The following is a 22651-nucleotide window of genomic DNA, read 5'->3' on the forward strand; positions in this document are numbered from 1 at the left end:
GAATATTCCTGAGTTCAATCCCTGGTTATCCCCACCCCAAAAAAAGAAACCAGGAGAAGGCTACTCTAATTCCAAAGAACATGGGATGATTGCTAAAACTAAAAGAGGCATTACAAATGACACAAAATTACATTAAAATAGAAATGAACACTAAATAATGTTACAACTATGTGCTTTCCAAAAGCTAAATGACAAGAAATCTGACCCCAGTCCCAATACTTCTCTCACTAGGTCGTTTCCTTCTCTTATCCAAGATGGTAACATACAAATATTGCCATGACATATTCAAATATTTTGGATATAGCTTACTAGCTTAAGTTTTTCCAACCTTACTGAGCTAGGGGTATAGTAACACATTAAATGAGTATCTCCAAGATCAGAATAAATATGTATTACATTTCTACCATGTATAAATCTCTCTTCAAACTACAGCAAAACTAATATTTTTTTTTTAAATATTTATTTATTTTTTTAGTTCTCGGCGGACACAACATCTTTGTTGGTATGTGGTGCTGAGGATCGAACCCGGGCCGCACGCATACCAGGCGAGCGCACTACTGCTTGAGCCACATCCCCAGCCCAGAACTAATATTTTTTAAGATAAAAGAAAAAAAAACCCACAGTTATTTGTACTTGAAAACTGGCAGAAGAGACTTCTACATGACACTGTGTTGGATATTCTACATCAGTGCTTCACACACTATGCTAAAAAATCAAGTTTTTTTGTTTGTCTTATTTTCTTTCAATCTACTGTAGAATAATATTTTTATACAATGTAAACAAAATCAATCATTTTTTAAAAAGTGAAAAATAGGACATAAAAAATATAAGTCTTAAGTTTTATTATTAGGCTGCCCAGATAGCAAACTTTGAAGTTTCTAAGTATTTCCTCTCCATCTTTGTATATATCTTGTCACCAGAGTAACAAATGGTTCCCAGTACATGGATCACACTTTGAGAAGCTCTGCTCTACGTAACCTATTGAATTTTCCAGAGAAATTTTAAAAGCCACCAACTTCTCAGTATCGACCATGATAGACCAAAGGAACTCAGTATCTTCTGAACAAAAAGCTGGATTAAGTGATCTCAAGACATTTTCAGCTCTACAAGTTCTATGACTATAAAAGCTTAAGATGTGATGTGACTGGAAAGTAAAACCCACATTCCTAATGGCACCCATTCTCTTCACACAAATAGAGTAAGAGGAAAACTTACTTAAAAAAAAAAAAGAAAGAAAGAAAGAATGGGAAAAATAAGCTCAGAGAAGAGGAATCGAAATTTAACTGAGAAGCAAATACTGTCACTGAGGAAATATAGCCAAGTAAGAAATACCATTAGTAATCAGACATGGTGGCCCGTACCTATAGGCCTAACTACTTGGGAGGTTTAGGCAGGAGGAGCATCTCTGCCCCAGGAAGACGTTGAAGACCAACCTAGATAATACAAGGACTCCATCTCAAAAGAAGAAAAAATGAACACCAATTACCACGGTAGTTATTTGGGAGCATTCAGGATGGGGATGTAATTTTCTTATATATTAATCTCTGAAAATTGGACATTAAGTCCATGTGATTTAAAAAAAAAAATGGTTAAATAAATTTTTAGACATTCTTAACCAGGCATGGTAGTTCATGCCTGTAATCCCAGCTACTAGTTAGGCTGAGACAGGAGGAGCCCAAGTTCAAAGCCAACCTTAGCACCTTGGTGAGGCTCTAAGCAACTCAGCAAGACCCTGTCTCAAAATAAAAATTTTAAACAATGGCTGGTGACTTAGCTCATTGGTAAAGCTGTCCTAGGTTCAATTCACAGTACCAAAAACAATACAAAACATTCTTTACCAAAGTAGAGACCTATATAACAAAGATAAAAAGATTAAACACTGCAGGGTGCAGGGAGCCTGCCTGTAATCCTAGTGACTCAGGAGGGAGGCTGAGGCACAAGGATCATAAATTCAAGGCCGGCAATGTAAGGAGACCCTGTCTCAAAATAAATAAATAAATAAATAAATAAAAAGGGCTAGGGGCATAGCTGAATGATAGAGCACTTCAGGAATCAAACCCAGTACCAAAACCCAAAACAAAACAACAAAACATTAAATAGTATTCAAAGACTCCCAGATTCACTGTTTCAGAACCCTATCATATTACTTGTCACTTACAAAATGCTGGCATATGGTATGGATGGCATCATTATAATTCTAGGCCTCCAACTCAATAAACATCTACTAAAATCTATTTTATTTTTTAACTGCAAAGCCTCAGTGTTCTCTTCTCTAAAAGATAATTCCTATACTATTTCACAAGATTATTTTTAGGAGGAACAAAATAAGGCAGTCAGTTAAACAAAATATGGTTCATACATAAATAAAATGTCAGGTCCCACCCTAGAATCACTGAACCAAACTAAAATTTAACAAGAACCTCAGGTGGTATGCACATGCTGCTACAGGGCCCAAAGAAAATTAAGAGAAAGGAATGTACACAAGTGCAACAATAGTTTTTTCTTGACTTATGAACTAGAAATGATTTCTGCTTGCTTGTTTTGTTTACTTATTTTTTTATTTATTCATTCATTTATTGTGGTACTGGGGTGAGAGCCCCTTGGGTGCTTTTACCACTGAGCTACCTTCCCAGCCCTTTTATTTTTTATTTTTGAGACAGCCTCACTTAGTTGCTTAAGGCCTTGCTAAGTGCTGAGGCTGGCTTTGAACTTGTGATCCTCCTGCCTCAGCCTCCCAAACTTCTGGGATTACAGGTGTGTACCACCTGGGTGAGCACCATCACACCCAGCCCAAGAATAATATTCTGAGGGGCAACTCTCAATAAGGAAATACCTTGACCTTTTATGCCCAATATATGAAAGAATAAAAGAGAGAAGACGCCTATATAAAAAAGAATGTATAAGAGAAAATTATAAAAATCATAAGAATTGTTTCAATGCAATTTGGAGAAATTACATTTAGTCTCATCTGTTCCTAGCAAAATAACCAACAATATTATTCCTGTTGAAATCAAGATCAAGACAAATATCTACTTTTATTCAACTATATGTAAATAAAAATAAGGATCTCTTTTTTCCAGGTTTTAAAGAACGTTAGGGATATTATCTATTTATCCGTGATGACACATGATTTTAGAATGCACCATGCCAACAAAACTTGAGAAGTCCAATATCTGAACTATAATGAGCATTTAATAGCAAAACTTGTATCTCACAGACATTTTTTTTTTCATTTTTAAATGCCACGTGCCAGTCGCTGTTGAGTATGTTACCTCATATATTTCCTTTAAGTCTTCTCATTGATAGAGAAGAGCTGGGCTAAAAGAGCTGGGCTAAAAGCTGGCTAGATGTGTTGCCACCTAGGCCTGGGCTCCCTCTCTATATCTGTATATATCTGCCAGAGGCGCAGCATTTTGGAGTACCAGGTTATTTGTCACTGACTCAGCACACTATCCTTCTGAGTCCCAGAGGGCACAATAATCTGTATGACCCCACGTGTTAAGATGCATTCCAAAAATGATAGGCAAAGCAAAGAACCATGTAATACAGAGTTTTATACATATTTAAAAACTAATGTTGGGCTGGGGGTATAACTTAGTTGGTAGAGTGCTTACCTTGCATGCACAAGGCCTTGGGTTCAGCCCCCAGCATCACAAAAAAAACAAAACAAAACAAAACAAAAAAAAAACACTAATGTTGTATCAAATATGTTAAATACTTATTTAACATATAAGTGCCTAACTCCAGAAGCAGGAAGGGTGACTTTTTTAGTACTGACATAATTGCTTGGAGAAAGAGGAGATGAACCTGCCATATCAAAATTTAGGAGAATTGTTCTAGGTCCAGTTAACATGGTGTATCCCCAATTATTAAAGAATTACCAAACAGTCTTGCAATCAGTAAGCCTTTGAGCTAAAGGTCCCCTGTCTCTTTTGCTATGGTCCTTGAAAGATCTATCTGTACTCACTGGGACTGTGCTAAAACAACTATATATATTTATTTGAAAAGAGTCACTGTTCCAGTTGTTTCAAAACTTCCCCACTTATCTGTAAACAGGGCTTAAGTTTTCCTGAGTAATGTCACTGTTTTTCACTTATTTTTCAACATGCTAAGTTTTAAGAATTTCATTCTTGGGCTGGGATTGTGGCTCAGCGGTAGAGTACTCGCCTAGCACGGGCAGGGCCCGGGGTTTGATCCTCAGCACCACATAAAAATAAAGGCATTATGTTGTGGCCATCTACACCTAATAAATAAATAAAAAATAATAATTTCATTCTTTAATAGTCTCAAAAATGCCAGCTCTATTACCCACCTGGTGGTGGCTTTACGGAAGCTAACTTCATCCAGAGGGAAGAGGAAGGCCCTGAGGATGGGAGCCTTTCAGTCCTGCTATTACAACACCAACAGGCTAAGGTGGTTAGGTTAGAACAGAGGAAAGGGGAGACCAGCAAATCAGACTAATGTATCACTTGTGTGCGCACTAACTGTCCCTGGGGGACCTAGGCAGCTAGTAATGCTGGCTGTTATTGGGATTGGGAGTGGGAAGGATGTGAAGCCTTGCCCCTGTATTCCCTTTTCAAACTTTCAATTTTGTTTGTTTTGTTTTTTGAAGCTGGGGATCAAACTCAGGGCCTCAGGCATGCTACAAAAGTGTTCTATCACTGAGCTGCATCTGTAGGAAACCTTAGAAATTTTGAATCATGTGCTGTCTAAAATTTCTAAATATACAGATAATTTATATACTACATTACACATGGCCATAAACATGATTTTAATTATGTGTATAACACAAACAGCAAAATAATCCCATCAATTTAAACAAAGTCTCTTCTAAAGTCTCTCATTCTGACTTATAATAAATAAAGCTAGATGGTTACAGATGTGTACTATAGCATTCTCCCCCCCACCGCCCCCGTATTTTTTTAGTTGTAGATGGACACAATACCTTTATTTTTTTATTTTTATGTGGTGCTGAGGATCAAACCCAGTGCCTTACATGTGCCAGCTAAGTGCTCTACCACTGAGATACAACCCCAGCCCCTACTATAGCATTTTTAAAGAGAATATTCCCACTATTTCCCACCTCCATCACCACCCCAGCACTGGGGTTGGAACCCAGGGGTGCTTTAACACTGAATAATTTATCCAGACCTTTTTAATTTTTTTAATATTGAGACAGGGGTCTAAGTTGCCCAGGCTGACCCCAAATTTGGCAATCCTCCTACTGTAGCCTCCTGAGTAGCTGGGATTATAGACATGCACCACCATGCCCAGCTTCTCTGTTTATTAAAACTATTTCTCGGGCTGGGGATGTGGCTCAAGCGGTAGCGTGCTCGCCTGGCATGCGTGAGGCCCGGGTTCCATCCTCAGCACCACATACAAACAAAGATGTTGTGTCCGCCGAGAACTAAAAAATAAATATTAAAAATTCTCTCTCTCTCTCTCTCTCTCTCTCTCTCTCTCTCTCTCTCTCTCTTTCTCTCCTCTCTCACTCTCTCTTAAAAAAAAAAAAACTATTTCTCTAAGCAGGTGTGGTGGTTTACACCTGTAATCCCAGCAACTTGGGACACTGAGGCAGGACAATCACAAGCTTGAGGCCAGCCTCAACAACTTAATGAGATCCTGTCTCAAAAAAAAAAAAAAAAAAAGACAGGGAAACAGCTCAGTAGTAAAGCACCCCACATTCAATACCCAATACCAAAACAAACAAAACAACAACTAAAGAGCTTTTTACTGAGAAAAAGTTATCTTGATATGGCCCTAAGGACAAGTTGGCCAATCTGTCTAAAGGAACACTATCCAAAAGAAATATATAAAACACATACAAAAATTTAATATTTTTTAGTTCATGTATAGTGGCATAAATTGACGTGAACATATTTTATATACAGCGATACGAAAAATTGTGATCTATATGTGTAATAAGGATTGTAATGCATTCCACTGTTGTCATGTATTTCAAAAAATAATAAAATCAATTAAAAAAAGAAAAAAATTAATATTTTTTAGTAGCCACATTAATAAAGATAACAAACCTACCCAATGGGCTCAGCTATAATCCTGGGATAAGGATTTAGGATAAAGAGAGAGATATATGCTAAGTCTCAAAGGAAACTCCCAAAAGTCACTGAAATGCAGAAAGCAGAGCTCTTAAAATGTGGGAAATATGTAAGCTATAGGGGAAACTGCCACTCCACCCTAGCTCCACCTGCAGTGCAGCCCCTAAATACAGCCCTCTGTAAATACTGCACCACCACCCCCCCGCCCCAAGGAGAGGCTTTCCATTCTCGAAACACTCTGCAACCCCCCTTGAATATGTATCTACCTCCTAAATAAACCTCTGTCTATGCCTTTGTCTGGGATGTGCTGAAATTCTTTCCCATCAAATAGGCCAAGAACTCAGCCGATTCTGAGTCCAATTCCCCCTTCCCTCCAGAACTCCTTGGACCCTTCTCCAAAGACATTTCTCTCCAGTGACAATCCCAGTTCTTGGGAAGCTGAGGCAGAAGAATCCAAAGCTTGAAGCCAGCCTGGGTAACTTGGTGAGACCCTGTCTCAAAATTAAAAAAAAAAAAAAAAAAAAAAAAAAAAAAAATTACAGGGCTGGGAATGTAACCCAGTGGTAGAGCACCCCTGGATTCAATCCCCAGCACTGCATAAATAGATAGATAGATAGATAGATAGATAGATAGATAGATATAAAATTAATTTTGATGTTTTAAAATTTAAGTCATATTTTACTTAACCCATCACATCCAATATATTATCATTTCAACATTTAACTAATATAAAGTAATATTGATATTAATGGGATCTTTCTCCTTTTTTTGGCATGATGTCGTCCAAGTACTCTATGCATTATATTTTCAGCATATTTCATTTCTGACTAGCCATGTTCCAGGTACTCAGCAGCCACATGTGGGCAATGGCAACCAACTGAACAGCACAATTCTGGAGATTGTTTAAGCAAAACTCCTGAAACCTGTCAGCAGCAAATGTAAAGTAACAATTGAACAATAAAAGAAACCACAAGAGTACTCTATAGAGAAGATGAAAGTAAAATGAACTTCGGACTTTAAAAACAATGTTTCTCTGGGGATAGCAACTGTTACTGCCTGGGGCCACCTGTTTAAAATGGTTTTCAATTAGAAGTATAAGACACCAATATAAAGTGTTACTGAAATTTTTTTCACATACCTTCAGCTGACCAACATTCTCTTCAGACAAAGGGGAGGGGAGAAAATTGGGCTTTTAAAAAAAGTCATTTTATCAGATATTTTATTTTCTTAAAAAACCCAGCTTCAGGGCTGGGGATATAGCTCAGTTGGTAGAGTACTTGCCTCACATGCACAAAGTCCTGAGTTCAATTCCCAGCACCACACACACACACACACACACACACACACACAAATAAATAAATAAATAAAACTTCATTGTAAATGACAGGATATTTGACAAATGGGCAAAGTCAGAACACCCACTTGCCTAACATACTCAAGGCCCTGCATTTGCTCCCCAGCACCTCCCCCACCCCAGCAACAACAAAAGTCAAAACCAAAACCAAAATATGGGATTATAAGAAACCTGTCATAGTACACTTAAATACAGTTACCAAAATATTTCAACAAACCTATGACATCATAACATAGGAGCTTCATTTATCAGCACATTGGATAACAAGATCTAATAATTACCATATTTCCTAAGCAATAGTGAGCATAAACCATACTTTAAGACAGTTCAACAACTGCAATATGATAAAATAATACCTATAATGCTTGTTGCAAAGTCACAGGTTCTGCCAATTCTATGGAGGTTTGTTGACTACATTCATAACTGGAGGAAATGCTGAATTTCAGCTAAAAGTATGTGAAAGTAAAAATGAATTTTTACTGTTCCCATCCAAGTTCATAAACCCTGGGAATTCTATTCAGGATAAGAATCCCTCCAGGGGCACTGGGGTTGGGGTTCAGTGGTAGAGCACTTGCCTAGCATGTGTGAAGCATTGGGTTTGATTCTCAGCACCACGTATAAATAAAAAAAATATCCTTTGACAACTAAAAAAAATTTAAAAAGAATCTCTACAGGGAGCTAGAGATGTAGTTCTATGGTAAAGTGCTTCTCTGGCATGTGTGAGGTCTTGGGTTCAATCCCTAGCACTACAAAAATTTAAGAAAAAATTTATTTTAAAGTTTACCAACCATAAAGTCTTGGGGGTAGGGAATATCCCCTTGGGAAAATAAACTTTTCTTTATTATAAGTTCATCAAAACACCCTTTCCCCAAAGTCTCTAAACATATTTTGAACTTTTTACCCGTATTTCCTCTTTTTAGATTAAATAACCTATAAACTGTTTTACAATTACACTATAACTTAATGATTTGGTAGGAACTGATATCAAGAAATAAAGAACAGAGCTATAGTAACAAAAACAGCATGGTATTGGCACCAAAACAGACATGAAGACCAATGGAACAGAATAGAAGACACAAAGACACATCCACATAAATACAGTTATCTCATCCTAGACATACAGTGGGGAATGAAGGGAAGGGAGGGGACGAGGGAGGGGAATAGGATGGACAGTAGAATTAATCAGACATACATTTTTTCCATAAACTTACATTGGAAAAAAGATAGCCTCTTCAACAAATGGTATTGAGAAAACTGGAAATCCATATGTAATAGAATGAAAAATTGAACCCTTATTTCTCACCCTGCACAAAACTCAACTCTAAGTAGATTAAGGACCTAGGCATTAGACAAATGACCCTGCACTTACTAGAAGAAAAAGTAGGCCCAACTCTCCATCATAATGGCTTAGGGATCAACTTCCTCAATAAGACTCCTAAAGTTCAAGAAGTAAAATCAAGAATCAATAAATGGGATGGCATCAAACCGAAAAGCTTCTTCACACACACACACACACACACACATACACACACACACACACAAAGGAAACAATCAAGAACATGAACATGAACAGAGAGCCTACAGAATGGGAGAAAATTTTTACCACCTGTACCTCAGAAAGAGCATTACCCTCCAGATTATATAAAGAACTCAAAAAACTCAACACCTGAAAAATCGATAATGCAATCAAAAATGAGAAAAGGATCTGAACAAATTCTTCTTAGAAGAGATCAAATGGTCAAAAAATACATGAAAAAATGCTCAACATTTCCAGCAATTAGAGAAATGCAAATTAAAACTACACTGAGATTCCATTTCACCCCAGTCAGAATGACAATTATAAAGAATACAAGTAATAATAAATGTTAGTGAGAGTGTGGGGAGAAAGGTACTCTCATACATTGTTGGTGGGACTGCAAATTGGTACAATCACTATAGAAAGCAGTATGGAGATTCCTTAGAAAACTTAGAATGGAACCACCATTTGACCCAGTTACCCAATTCCTCGGTCTATACCCAAAGGACTTAAAAACAGCATACTATAGTGACACAGCTACATCAATGTTTATAGCAGCTCAACTCACAATAGCTAAGGATGGAAACAACATAGTGTCCTTCAACAAGTGACTGGATAAAGAAGAAGGGCAGCACAATACAACAGACACTAGTATGGCCCTATGTATAAACGTGGCTGTATAATCAATGTGATCCTGCAATCTGTACACATGGAAAAATAAGATTATGTACCCCATTTGAATCAAATGTATGAAATGTCAAGATCATTGTAATGTTTTGAGCAACTAATAAAAAAATTTTTAAAAAAAGAAAGTATGGTATAAATACACAATGGAATATTACTCAGTTGTAAAGAAGAAAGAAATAATGGCATTTGTCAGTAAATGGATGGAACTGGAAACTATCATGCTAAATGAAATAAGCCAGTCCCCCAAAACCAAAGGCCAAATGTTCTCTCTGATATGTGGATGCTGACCCAAACAAGGGAGGATGTGGAGGAGAAGAATAGAAATCTACTGGATTAGACAAAGGGGAATGAAGTAAGGGAGGAGGGAGGGGAATAGGAAAGACAGTAGAATTAATCAGACATAACTTCCCTAGCCTTGTATTTGAATACATAGCCAGGGTAACTCCACATCATGTACAACCACAAGAATGGGATCCTAAATAGAATAAGTTATGTACTCTATGTATGTATAATTTGCCAAAATACATTCTACTGTCATGTATAACTAAAAAGAACAAACTAAAAAAAAAGAAATAAAGATAGTTAGTTCTATTATGTACCACTGTTTAAATGCAAATATGTTGACACAGATTCTTCTTCTATTCTTATTTCAACAGTAAGAAAACCAAACATATCAACAAAGACAAAGGTCCTGATTTTCTACTCAGTCCAGTAAATAGCTACACCTATTGTTCATATGAAATCAGTAATGCAAACTACAGAGCACAAAGCAAGCACAGTAAACACAGAAAAGATCCATTACAAATACAAGCTGAATGTTAATATTTTGTTGGTATAAAACCACTACTTAAAGCATCTGTAGTTATTAGCATTACTAAATAAACAATTTTTGCATAAAATAGTTTGCAAATTATGTATCTCCTTACTGTTAATCTAAAATTGCTACATACTGTACTCTGACCTAGTAATTCATCCAACTGCGGGTTTTAGTAGAAACACTAGGGATTCAAATTTGTGCACTCTGATGTGTCCCATCATGGAACATTAATTATCCCATATATGTATGTAATAGCACTTTCTAAACTCAAAGCTCCACATATATGTTCAATGTTATTAGGAGAGGAATTATATAGTACTATTTAAATACCTTTATACTGTAACTTGTCAACAGTAGTAGGTTGCAGAAACACACTTTATTAGCTACAAATTTAAAATTCACCAAGCTTTTTATCAAACAATGACTCTAAGCACTAAAAATCATTTAACTTTCTATAAATTGGTATTATCTTTATAATAACAGATTTAAAGTAATAGTAGTAAAATAAAAAACAATCATAGTCATCCAAAAACTATTGTGTAGCCAAGCATGGTGGTGTTTGCCCATAATCCCAGCTAGTCTAGAAGCTGAAGCAGGAGAATGGCAAGTTCCAGGGCAGCCTGGGCAATCCAATGAGACCCTTTTCCCAAAATAGAAAACACAAAGAGTTGGGGATGCAGCTCACTGGTAGTGCCCCATTACCCCAAGTTCTGAAACTGGGAGGTGGGGGTGCACGACACTACTATATAGCCATTAAAAATTGTTTTAAATAGAATCCAACAAAATGTATCCAGTAAGAATACAATACATAGTATATAATGCCAGTTTGGTATACTAAAGAATGATTTGAAGAACATAATTAAAAATTAATTTGGGGGGTTGGGATTGTGGCTCAGCAGTAAAGCACTTGCCTAGCATGTGCCTAGCACGTGCAAGGCACTGGGTTCAATTCTCAGCATCACATAAAACTCAATAACTAAAATAAAGGTATTGGGTTCAAAATTTTAAAAATAATATTTTTTTCTAGCTGATGCAATTCCAGGCTATTTAAACAGTGTCTCGCATATTTTTTAATATTTTCTACAGTATTCATGTATTATTTTTTATAATCTAAAAGATTTTGCAGCTGGGCATGGTGGCACACACCTGTAACCCCAGCTACTCGGGAGGCTGCAGCAAGAGGATGGCAAGTTTGAGTGCAGCCTCAGCAACTGAATGAGACTCTGTCTCAAAACAAAAAATGAAAAAGGGCTGATAGAGATCTGTCTAGCATCTCAAGGCCTTGGGTTAATTCCCAGTACTGTCCCCATCCCCCACACAAAGTTTTGCATATCACAAAATACAATTCACTTAATATCAGGTTCAAAAATGTGGAACTACTCATTATATTAATATGGAACAGAGAAACTTTTAAGGGAATCTGAGTCCAAATTGTTAAAACAAGTGCTGTGCACTCTGAGCATACTTCAAAAACCAAGGCATCTCAGCCTGGTGAGAGCAGCTCCCTGGCTCTGCTGGCCTCTGGCAGCGTCCCCAAACATCACAGACTAAGAAGTCATCTTCTTTCCTGCCTATATATGGACATGGACTGTATTAACTGGATTACTGACCCAAATGAGGTTGTGCCAGGAGCTGAAGGAGATCAAGCAGAGAGGTCCTGAAGTGAACTGATAAGAGCTGGATGGCACCAAGGGAAAACTCTGGCTCTTACAGCTGACCAGGGTTTGGCATGCATTTCCAGATACCCAATTATGCCTACTATAAAAATAGCAGATTTGAAGAAATAGCAGTGATACATAATGTCATCTATGGAGTGAGAGCCACTGGCTTAAGTAAAATGAAAAATTTTAAGCAAACTCTTGAATTCTAAAATGGTCTCCACAAGGGTGTGAAGAAAAGCGGTCCCATGAAACACTGATTCTGGGAGTAGAAACTGGCACAGCCATTTGGGAGAACAATTTGGTAGTATTTATTAAAATGGTCACCTAGAACCCAGCAGTTCTACCTCTAAGGATATACCCTAGAGAAATACTATCACATGTGCACCCATGGACATGCAATGATGTGCACTGAAGGACTGGTTTGCAAAAGAAAAACTGAAAACTCCCAAAACACCTAACTAAAAATGACACCTTCCACGTCTGATCTCTGGAACTATGAACAGGAGCTTTGATGGCAAAAGGGACTTTACAGATGTGATTAAGGATTTGGGGATGGGGATTTCCATAATCTGAGTGGGCCATAAATTAAATGTAATCACAAGTGTCCTTATAAAAAGGATGAGGGAGGGGCCGGGGTTGTGGCTCAGTGGTAGAGCACTCACTTAGCACATGCCAGGCTCTGGGTTCCATCCTCAGCACCACGTAAAAATAAATAAAACAAAGGTATTGTGTCCAACTACAAGTAAAAATAAATATTTTTTAAAAAAGGATGAGGGAACCTGCAAGATGGTACCTGCCTGTAATCCCAAGACTAAGGAGGCTGGGCAGGAGTATCACAAGTTCAAAGCAAGCCTCAGCAACCTAACTTTGAAAGTCCTAAGCAGTTCAGTGAGGCTCTGTCTCTAAATAAAAGATAAAAAGGGATGGGGATGTTACTCAGGGGTGGAGCACTTGCCTAGCATGCTCAGGTTCTAAGTTCAATCCCCAGCGTAACCAAAAATACAAAAAAAATAATACAATTTCTGCAGTCTTCTCTCCTTTTGAAATAACTGTACTTGTCCCATACCTGACTACCTGCTGGGTTTGCTGTTGTTGTTTTGTTTTGGGGGACTACTGGGGATTGAACCCAGGGACACTCTACCATTGAACTATATTCCAGCCCTTTTTATTTTGAGACAAAGTCTTACTAAATTGCCCAGGCAGGTCTTGAACTTTTAATCTTCCTACCTCAGCCTCCAAGTAGCTGGGATTACAATTGCGCCACCAAACCTGGCTTCATCTGCTGTTATCTACGTTTGTGTATCACTATTGACTAAATTTCTTGCAGACTACACTCCTTGTGTCCACCCTATGACCACTGTTATAGAAAATGGAAAGAAGAGGAGGGAAGAGAAAGCATGGGAAACTCTCAGAAATCTACATCCCTTTCATAATTATCACCACAGGCACTTTATAACCTATGAAAGAACAGGTGCATGACAACCTACCCAGTAGCCTTAGCCAACAGAAGGTATTTTGTAACAGTCAATATGGAAGCCAAGAAGGCAGATAATAATCAAAGCTGATTTATTTAGCAAGACTTTAGAAATACAATTGGAGAAAAGCTGAAATGAAGACTATTATCTCATCTGCCTAGCTAATGCAAACCCAGTTGGGAAGGAAGAAAATTCCAGAGAAATCTTTTTTTTTAATATGTTAATAAGAATTTTGCTTTCATTTATAAAAAGCAGCTGACTAATATGCATAAAACAACATAGCACTTTATAAAAAGAGTCAAGGGCTAGGGCTGGGGCTGGGGCTCAGTGGTAGCACACTTGCCTGGCATGTGTGAAGCACTGGGTTCAATTCTCAGCACCACGTAAAATAAAGAAAGGACTATCAACAACTAAAAAAATAAATAAATAAATAAATAAAAATAAATTTAAAAAAAATAAAGAGTCAATACACTTCAAATACATAATCATTTCCAGGACTGGGGTTGTAGCTCATTGGTAGAGCACTTGCTTCGAATGCGTGAGGCACTGGGTTTGGTCCTCAGCACACATAAAAATAAATAAAGATATTGTGTCCATCTATGACTAAAAAAAAAAAAAAACTTAAAAAAAATAAAAAATAATCACTTCCATTTTTATTTCTTACATTAACCCTATTTGTTATTATTATAAGCATTATTATTATTAATCTTTACACTAAGTTTAAGAATATGAACCCTGGGCCGGAATAACGGATTTAAGCCTGAGCTTTGCCACTATGTATATGATATTCTTCAAGTTACTTCTGTATGTGCCAGAGTGCCCTAGTTTTTTATGTATACACTTATATTTTTCAAAAGATAATGTTTTCATGAAGGCTATATGGTTTTACAAGGTTATAAGGTTTTCATGAAGGTTAAACAAGATAATGGGTGTGGACGTTCAGCATAGACACTGGCATGAACTATGCTGTGCTGGTGTCATGGTGATGGTAACAATGATGACAAAGATGTTACACCAGAAGAAGAAACAGGGATAATGAAAGGTGTGGAATTTGCCCAAGGTCACACAGCCAGCAAGGGTCAGAGCTAGAATTTCAATTCCAGTCTGACTCTTTAAATGTGACTTTAACTCCAGGCCATACTACCTCACAAGGGCTTCAGATGCTTCCTTCTCACATTTCAGTGCTACCAAATGTGCCTAAGAGCTGGTTGAGCTTTTGCCCAATCTCATAGAACACTGCACCAAGATTCAGGGACTCTTACTCCAGCGCTCATTGACTACATGATAAAGAATGCTACCAATCAACAAGAGCAATTTATTAATTTATTCCTCAATTTTTCCAAATCTAAAATTTGGAATTCCATAAAGTATGTATAGACTTTCCCAAGGATTTTGCCCTAAAGATAAAAAGGATAGTGGTATTCTCCTAGGACAACAGATCAACAAATATCTACACATCATCTCAAAGATTTCACGTAAGTTCCCAAAGCCTTGGCTACTTCAGCTGATTACTCCAAATCCAAATGCTTTTGCCCTTCCATGACAACTGAGTTCAACCCCCAGTACAAAAAGAAAGAAAGAGAGAGAGAGAGAGAGAGAGAGAGAGAGAGAGAGAGAGAGAAGAAAGAAAGAAAGAAAGAAAGAAAGAAAGAAAGAAAGAAAGAAAGAAAGAAAGAAGCTATTTTTACAGGACAAGTAAATGTTTTGCTCTGCCCACTTAATTCACTTAACTAATATCCAAGAACCTTACGAAAAACAAAAAACACTGCTTAGCCTTTTTCATGTCCTAAGTGTATTCATAAAACACTCTGGGCATTCGTGGGTTTTGTTTATTCAAGTAATAAGTTGCTACAATAAACTGCACATATTTAAAGTGTACACCCTCAAAATCTCTTCATGTTCCTCTATAATCCCTCCCTCCAATCCCTTCCTGCCCACCTTTATATCCAGGCAATGACTACAGATTCATTTGTATTTTCTAGAATTTCATATAAATGGAATCTTAAAATTATTTATTCTTGTTTGTCTGGCTTCTTCCACTCAGCATAAATCCATGCTGTGAGTATTAACAGTTTGTTGCTTTTTATTGTTGAGTAGTATTCCATTGTATGGATGTATCACCCATTTATTTACTTATTTGTTTATTTAATTCACTATATAGCCAAAATGTTTCCAGTTTGGGGAAGTCACAAATAAAGTTGATTTGAACATTCAAGTTTAAGTCTTGATTTGGGGGATGTATATGTGGCAGGGAATGGGAGGTCCTTATAAGCAAACAATGAAGACTGAGAACAAGGGCTGGGGATGTAGCCCAGTCATATCTTAGCCGGGATGCAATCAACTTATCTACCTAGCTACCTATCTAATGCCTATGCCAAACTGGAATTTGTAAAGAAATATGAAATAGAAAACAGAAACCTTTTGGAACTTCACAAATAAGCCATTATTTTGTTTTTAAATTTTTCCTTTATTATAAAAACACTAATGTTCTAGCCAGGCACAGTAGTGCACACTCAAGAGGCTGAGGCAGGAGGCTCACAAGTTCAAGGCAGTTTGGTAAGATCTTGTCTCACCAAAAACAAAAGGAGTTGAGGATCTATCTCCAGTGGTAAAGCACCTGTGAGTTCAACCCCCAATACAAAAAGAAAGAAAGATAGATATTTTTACAGGAGAAGAAAATGCCTTGCTCTGCATACTTGATCCACTCAACTAATATCCAAGTACCTTACATACAAGGCCCTACTTGATCTGCACCCTGCACTCACATCACTCTCCTCTCCCCTCTGCTTACTGGACAAGGACTAAGAGCTCCAAACTTGCTAAGGACGTCTTCTCTGCATGGGCTGCTCTTTCTTCAGCAGCCACATTCTATATTCACATCCTTCAAGTCTCCACCCAAAAGCCATCCTAGGCTTTCCTTTCCTGTTTACCTGATATAAAACAGAGTCCTCCCACATTACTCTCCATCTCTTTAGCCAGATATTCTTTTCCCACAACAATTGTCATCTGCCATAACACTTGCATGGATGCAGACACACGAACTGGTCCTCCATATCTGCAGTTTCAACCAACCACTGATAGAAAATATTCAGGAAAAATATACAGAGAGTTCCAAAACGCAAAACCTGAATTTGCCTTGCACCAAGCATTATGTTGAATCCACACAATTGAAGTGATGTGTAAGCATGCCCTCAGCAGCCTCCCGCCATTTCAAAGACCCTAAGTCTCGCTCCAGCACTCACTGTTTGAGCAGGGTTCCCCTGCCAGTCATTTATGTATCATGCAGCTAGACCTAGAACATGTACAAACCTTTTCCTCTCATCATTTTCCCTAAACCATACAGTATAACAACTATTTGCCTGCCATTCACATTGTTTTAAGTATTATAAGTAAACTATTTAAAGAATGTAGGAGAATGTGCCTCTGTTATATGCAAACACCACACCACTTTATTCAAGGGGGTCTTGCAACCAATTCCCCCAAGTACACACTGAGGGATGACTGTACATGTCACATACTTATTATTTATTATTATCTATATTCTCCTACTAAATACAAGCTTTAATACATATATATGTATATATGTAGATGGACACAATACCTTTACTTTATTTATTTATTTTTATGTGGTGCTAAGGATTGAAACCAGGGCCTCGCATGTGCTAGGCGAGTACTCTACCACTGAGCCACAACCCCAGCCCCTAAATATAAGCTTTTTAATGACAAGGATTTTATTTCATCCATTGCTATAACCTCAACATCCAGGAGAGTGAAACGAGATCACTTCTGAATTCCACAAATATTTGTATTAATTTTTTTATTTTTTAGATGTAGATGGACACAATACCCTTTATTTTTTATTTTTTTTTAATGTGGTGCTGAGGATACAACCCAGTTCCTCACATGTGCTAGGCAAGTGCTCTACCACTGAGCTATAACTCCAGCTCTATATTAATCTTCTGACTAAATATTATTGATCTTTTTCAAAAACTTATCTAAAATTAACTGGGAAGAAAAATTTTAATTCAAACATTTTGCTCTTGTTTAAATGAAAATACTAACTCAAGCCAAGCATGGTGGCACACACCTGTAATCCCAGCAGTTTGGGAGGCTGAGACAGAAGGATTACAAATTCAAGCTAGCCTCAGCAATTTAATGAAGCCCTAAGCAACTTAGCAAGACCTTGTCTCAAAATAAAAAATAAAAAATGAGGGCTAGATATATGGCTCCAAGGATAAGTGCCCCTGGGTTCAATCACTGATACAAAAAAAAAAAAAAAAGAAAAAAAAAACTAAATCAATGCTAATTGACTTCTTAGAGTGGATTCTTTTTTCAGATTGATATTTAACTTTGCATAGCACTTATAGAGTGGAAAAACCACCAGAATTCAAAGGCAGGAAAGCCCCGGTCTATTTGTTGCCCTGCCATAACTAGTGATGCTATAACACCAAGAAGTCATAATCTCTCCCAACCATCTAGAATGATTTCTTTCTAAAATGAGGGAAACAATTATCTCTGTGGGTCATTCTAAGTTCCCTTCATGCTCTAAAACTGTGATCTATTACAGTCTTAAGCGTTAAGGTTGCCAGTCACAAATTACTCAAACTAGTTTGGGTTCCACCCCTCGTAATCAAATTGTTAACTGAGGATCCAATACAATAAAACCCAATAAAGAATAGCCATTTTCAACCAAATATGCATTGGAAATCGAAGCTTAGAAGAGTGCATTTGATTAGGATGGTAGCCAGGAATGGTGGCGCATGCCTGTAATCCCAACAGCTCAGGAGGCTGAAGCAGGAGGATCTGGAGTTCAAAGCCAGGCTCAGCAATGGCGAGGCACTAAGCAACTCAGTGAGACCCTATCTCTAAATAAAATACAAAATAGGGCTGGGGATGTGGCTCAGTGGTTGAGTGCCCCTGAGTTCAATCCCTGGTACCCCCCCCACACAAAAAAAGTTATCTTTAAACAATTGATAAACTTCTAATCTTCCTCAAATATGAAAAAGAAACAGTTGTTAGGAAGGAAATAAAGATACTTGTTTATTACACCAACCATAGCCAGTTATGAGATTTAAAATAATTACAAATAGGGCTGGGGGGCTGGGGATTTGGCTCAAGCGGTAGCGCGCTCGCCTGGCATGCGTGCGCCCGGGTTCGATCCTCAGCACCACATACCAACAAAGATGTTGTGTCCGCCGAGAACTAAAAAATAAATATTAAAAATTCTCTCTCTCTCTCTCACTCTCTCTTTAAAAAAAAAAAAAAAAAAATAGGGCTGGGGATGTGACTCAAGCGGTAGCAGGCTCCCCTGGCATGCGTTCGGCCCAGGTTGGATCCTCGGCACCACATACAAACAAAAGATGTTGTGTCCGCCAATAACTAAAAAAAATAAATATTAAAAAAATTCTCTCTCTTTAAAAAAAAATAATAATTACAAATAGGGTTAGAATATTTGCTCAGTGAGAAAGTACATGTTCAGCATGGGTGAGGCCCTGGGTTTCATGGGGGGGGGGTTCATACATGCATGGAGGAGTAAAGTATTGATTAGAAGCAAATGTATTTGAAATGAACAGAACTGGGTTAATTTCCAGGCTCTCTAACTATGTCACCTGGAGCAAGCTGTATACCTGTTAACGTTTACTTGTCTCACCTGTACATACAAGAATTGTACAGTGTACTATATACAACTCTTACAATGTGTAACAAGATTTAGCTCCCAAGGTATTTTGAGAATTTAAAAAAATAATACCTGACACAAAGGATATATTTAATCATAATCATTATTAAATAATTAAATGTGAGTATACCCTCACAAACAAAGCTAATAGCCACAAAAGCTTTTCTTAGCTGTCTATCTTCTGATGCTATGTAGCCCATATAATACCTGGAAAGAAATGAAAAAAAAAAAAAAAAAAAGTTCTTCACTACTGCCAGTCACAAATATTTACCACTCATTCACATGTTAGTTTCTGAGAGGCTATACCACAAATTAAAAGAAAAAATAAATAAATAAACCTACCAGGTCAGAGAATCCTTTTAAAATCATTCTTTGGGTGAAACAGCTGACAAGTTCACACAATATATATGGTAAACATTTTAGGAAAGCCAATTTAATGGCACAGGTATTTTAGCTAATCTTATTCGTTCTGATCCTGCAAATAATTCATACACATCCGTATCTCTATATATGTATACACATATTTATATTTGCTTCCATGAACTTAGATTAATCTCCAAGACACAAAGAGCATCCAATCCCCACCTTTCACATATAACAGAGCCAATTAAATTGAGATTCCACCGTCATAGCATAATACTCCTTGAGTTTTCAGACAGATAAGATACTCAGACACACCTTGCTTTTTATAGAACAGTCCCAAATAAAATAAAATAAAATTATAATTTCATGTTAGGAATTCCCTACCAACTTATATCTTCTCAGTTTTGGTGGCCAGATTGTAAAATAAGTCAATTAAGAGTTCAAAACGGAAATGCTGAAGCAACCTCAAAACCAGACAAATACAGTGGAACGTATTCGCATCTCAAGCACGTCCAAATGTCTCAGCCAACGCGAACAGATCACTGCCATTTCCAGAAACACACATTAATGGGTTTTAATCCATTTCTATAAAATGCTCCTTGTGCTGAAAGCCAAAGTGCATGGAAAACCACAAAACACAAAAGATTCCTCGCATTCCGTTTATAGACAGAAGACAGACCATCCTCTCTGTGCCTTACCCAGAGGGCCCTCCTTGCGACAATAAGAATTTCATGACACCCCAGGCTACCTACACACCAAAATGTCATCCCACAAAGTGGAATGGCAGCCGCGTCAGCATCTGCCGGCGCGGATAAAACGATACTGCCAGTTTTCCCACCTCTAGGCAAACATCAAACCGAGCGAAGCCAGTGGAAAGTTCCCATCCACCAGGCATATTCGGTTTCCTTCTGCCCCCAACCCCAGCAGCACAACTGCTGAGACCCGCTTTTGCACCTGCCGAGGATCCCTAAGCCTGGGCTTCTCCGCGACCCCTGAGCACACAAAAAGGCCCTGCGGCCTAAGGAGCCTGTGACCCTCCACCGTGAGCGCAGGGAGGGCCGCGGTAGCATCCCTCTCGCTGTCTACACCCCGCTTCCCTGACAAAGGCCGGGTGTCAATCCGAGGCACGACACAGAGAAGTTGCTGAATTGCCCATCGAGGACCGGCAGCTGCTACTACCCTCTCCCGAACACATACACACATACCCCGACACAGAACTTGGGAAGGAGAGCAGGGGGAGGGTGTGCAATGTTTAAATAAAAACGTCCCCAAAGCTGAGCAACCTGGGTGTGCCCTGGGAGTGAGCGCAGGGGGCTTGTGGGGGAGGGGAGAGAGGGCCCGGGAGACGGCGGCGGCTCCTCCGGGGCATCCAGGCCGTGCAGAGGGATGGTGTAATAAAATGCCGGGTGTCGGGACGTTCAGAAGGAAACCACAAATGAGATCCTCGGCGGGCGCGGGGCCGCCAGGCGGCGGGCGGCGTGCGGTCTGCAGACCTGCGGCCCGGCCGCACCTGCTCGCCCGGCGCCCACACACCTGCAGGGCAGCCGGCGGCGGCTCGCGGACGGCGCGGCGGGGACGGGCCCGCGCCCCAGGTGGGCCACACGGCGGGGCCGGGGTCGGCGCGCTCACCTCCAGGTCCGTGTCGGCGGCCTCCGGGGCCCCCAGGATCTCGCTGGGCAGCTCGGCCAGGTCGGTGACCCGGATCAGCCCGTCGTGCAGGAAGATGGTCTCCTCCTTCACCGAGAGCCACTGCGCTGAGTCCGCGGCCGCCGCCGCCGCCGCTGCCGCCGACGAGCCCATGGCCGGGCTGAGGGGTTGGCGCTGAGGAGAGACAGACGCCCGGCTCGGGAGACGCGAGCAGGAGCTGCAGCGCTCACCAGCTCATGGCAGCGGCCGCCGCGCCCGCCCGCAGCGCCCCACCGGCCGCCTCGCCCGCGCAGCTCCGCCCTAGGCGGCCCGAGCCGCCATCCTCCCACCCCGGCCCCGGAGACCCCGGCCCTGCTGCTGCCACAGCCGCCGCCGCCCTGAGGAGCAGGATCCGCCTCTGCCGCTCAGCAGCCAACTGTCAGTGAGACGCCATGTTGGGGGCGGGGCTCCCGGCATGCCCCGCGGAGCGGACAATACAGGCCCCGCCCTCCCGCCTGGCCCCGCCCACCGCCCCCGCGGACCCGGGCGCTGGGGCTGCGGAACCTCGCCCAGCTTTCCACCTTGCCCTCCATTCCACCTTGCCCTCGGGCTGACCCGACCGGCCCCTTCTTCCCCTAGCCATTCGGGGTCACCTTTGGTCTGCAAGCACTAGGAGAAGACATCACCACCTCCCCTTCCCTCACGCCGGTGTAACCCCTCTCTGGGGCCATACCCCCATCCTTAGCAGAACTTGGAGGTTCACAACCCTGCAGTCTAGTTTAAATGAGATCCTTGCAGAAATCCGAAGCGCGGCTCGGGTAGAGCGGTTTCCTAGCATGCTCGAGATCGTGGGTTCCAAACAGCACCAGAGGCAGAGGAGGGTGGGGGAGAGCCTGACGCAGAATAGGCATTGCACACCGGTCATAAGCAATGGGTAGAACTGTGCAGTACATACTTAGTATTTACTGAATAGTGTAGTATGGATAAACACTCCAAAAAAAAAGGAAGGAAGGAAGGAAGGAAGGAAGGAAGGGAGGGAGGGAGGGAGGGAGGGAAAAACAAGCGTGAAAGTAAAGCAGCTGTCAACAACTCTTGGAGGCCAATGCCTGGCATTTAATAGTAATTTTAACTGTTATATTCAACACTGAAATGTATCTTAAAGATCTTAATGACATTCCATTTTTGTAAAAACAAGAAAGGAACAGCTATATGTCTAGAGAAAAATGTGTAGAGGAAAAACATACCAAGCTGTTAATATGAGCTACCCCAAGGGAGTGAGGCTGGTCTGGAATAGTTGAGGTGAAATTGTTCTCTCTATATTACTTCTATACTCTTGTTACTTAAAAACAACAAGAAGAATAGTAAGGTGCACTCCCTTTGTTCCAGCAATTGAACTTTGAGGAAGTTGTCTGAAGG

The 22651-nt window shown here is 39.8% G+C and overlaps 1 protein-coding gene across 6 annotated transcripts in view; it reads right to left on the reverse strand.

Annotated features, from left to right (window-relative positions):
- The window catches only part of HECTD4 (HECT domain E3 ubiquitin protein ligase 4), a 188896-nt gene extending 166876 nt beyond the window's left edge, over nucleotides 1–22020 (reverse strand). For 3 of the 6 annotated variants that reach the window (XM_081286402.1, XM_081286401.1, XM_081286400.1), the window contains exon 1: nucleotides 21239–21957. In XM_081286402.1, the coding sequence (XP_081142528.1) occupies nucleotides 21239–21409 (171 nt within the window). In that variant the 5' untranslated portion in view covers nucleotides 21410–21957. Of the gene's footprint in view, nucleotides 1–21238 lie in introns of all 6 variants that reach the window. The other 3 variants (XR_014021088.1, XM_081286403.1, XM_081286404.1) reach the window with 3 other exon arrangements.
- Nucleotides 22021–22651: the final 631 nt, after the last annotated feature.

The sequence above is a fragment of the Spermophilus citellus genome (genome assembly GCF_964194105.1).
Source record: "Spermophilus citellus genome assembly, chromosome: 3".
In the NCBI taxonomy this organism is placed as follows: Eukaryota; Metazoa; Chordata; class Mammalia; order Rodentia; family Sciuridae; genus Spermophilus; species Spermophilus citellus.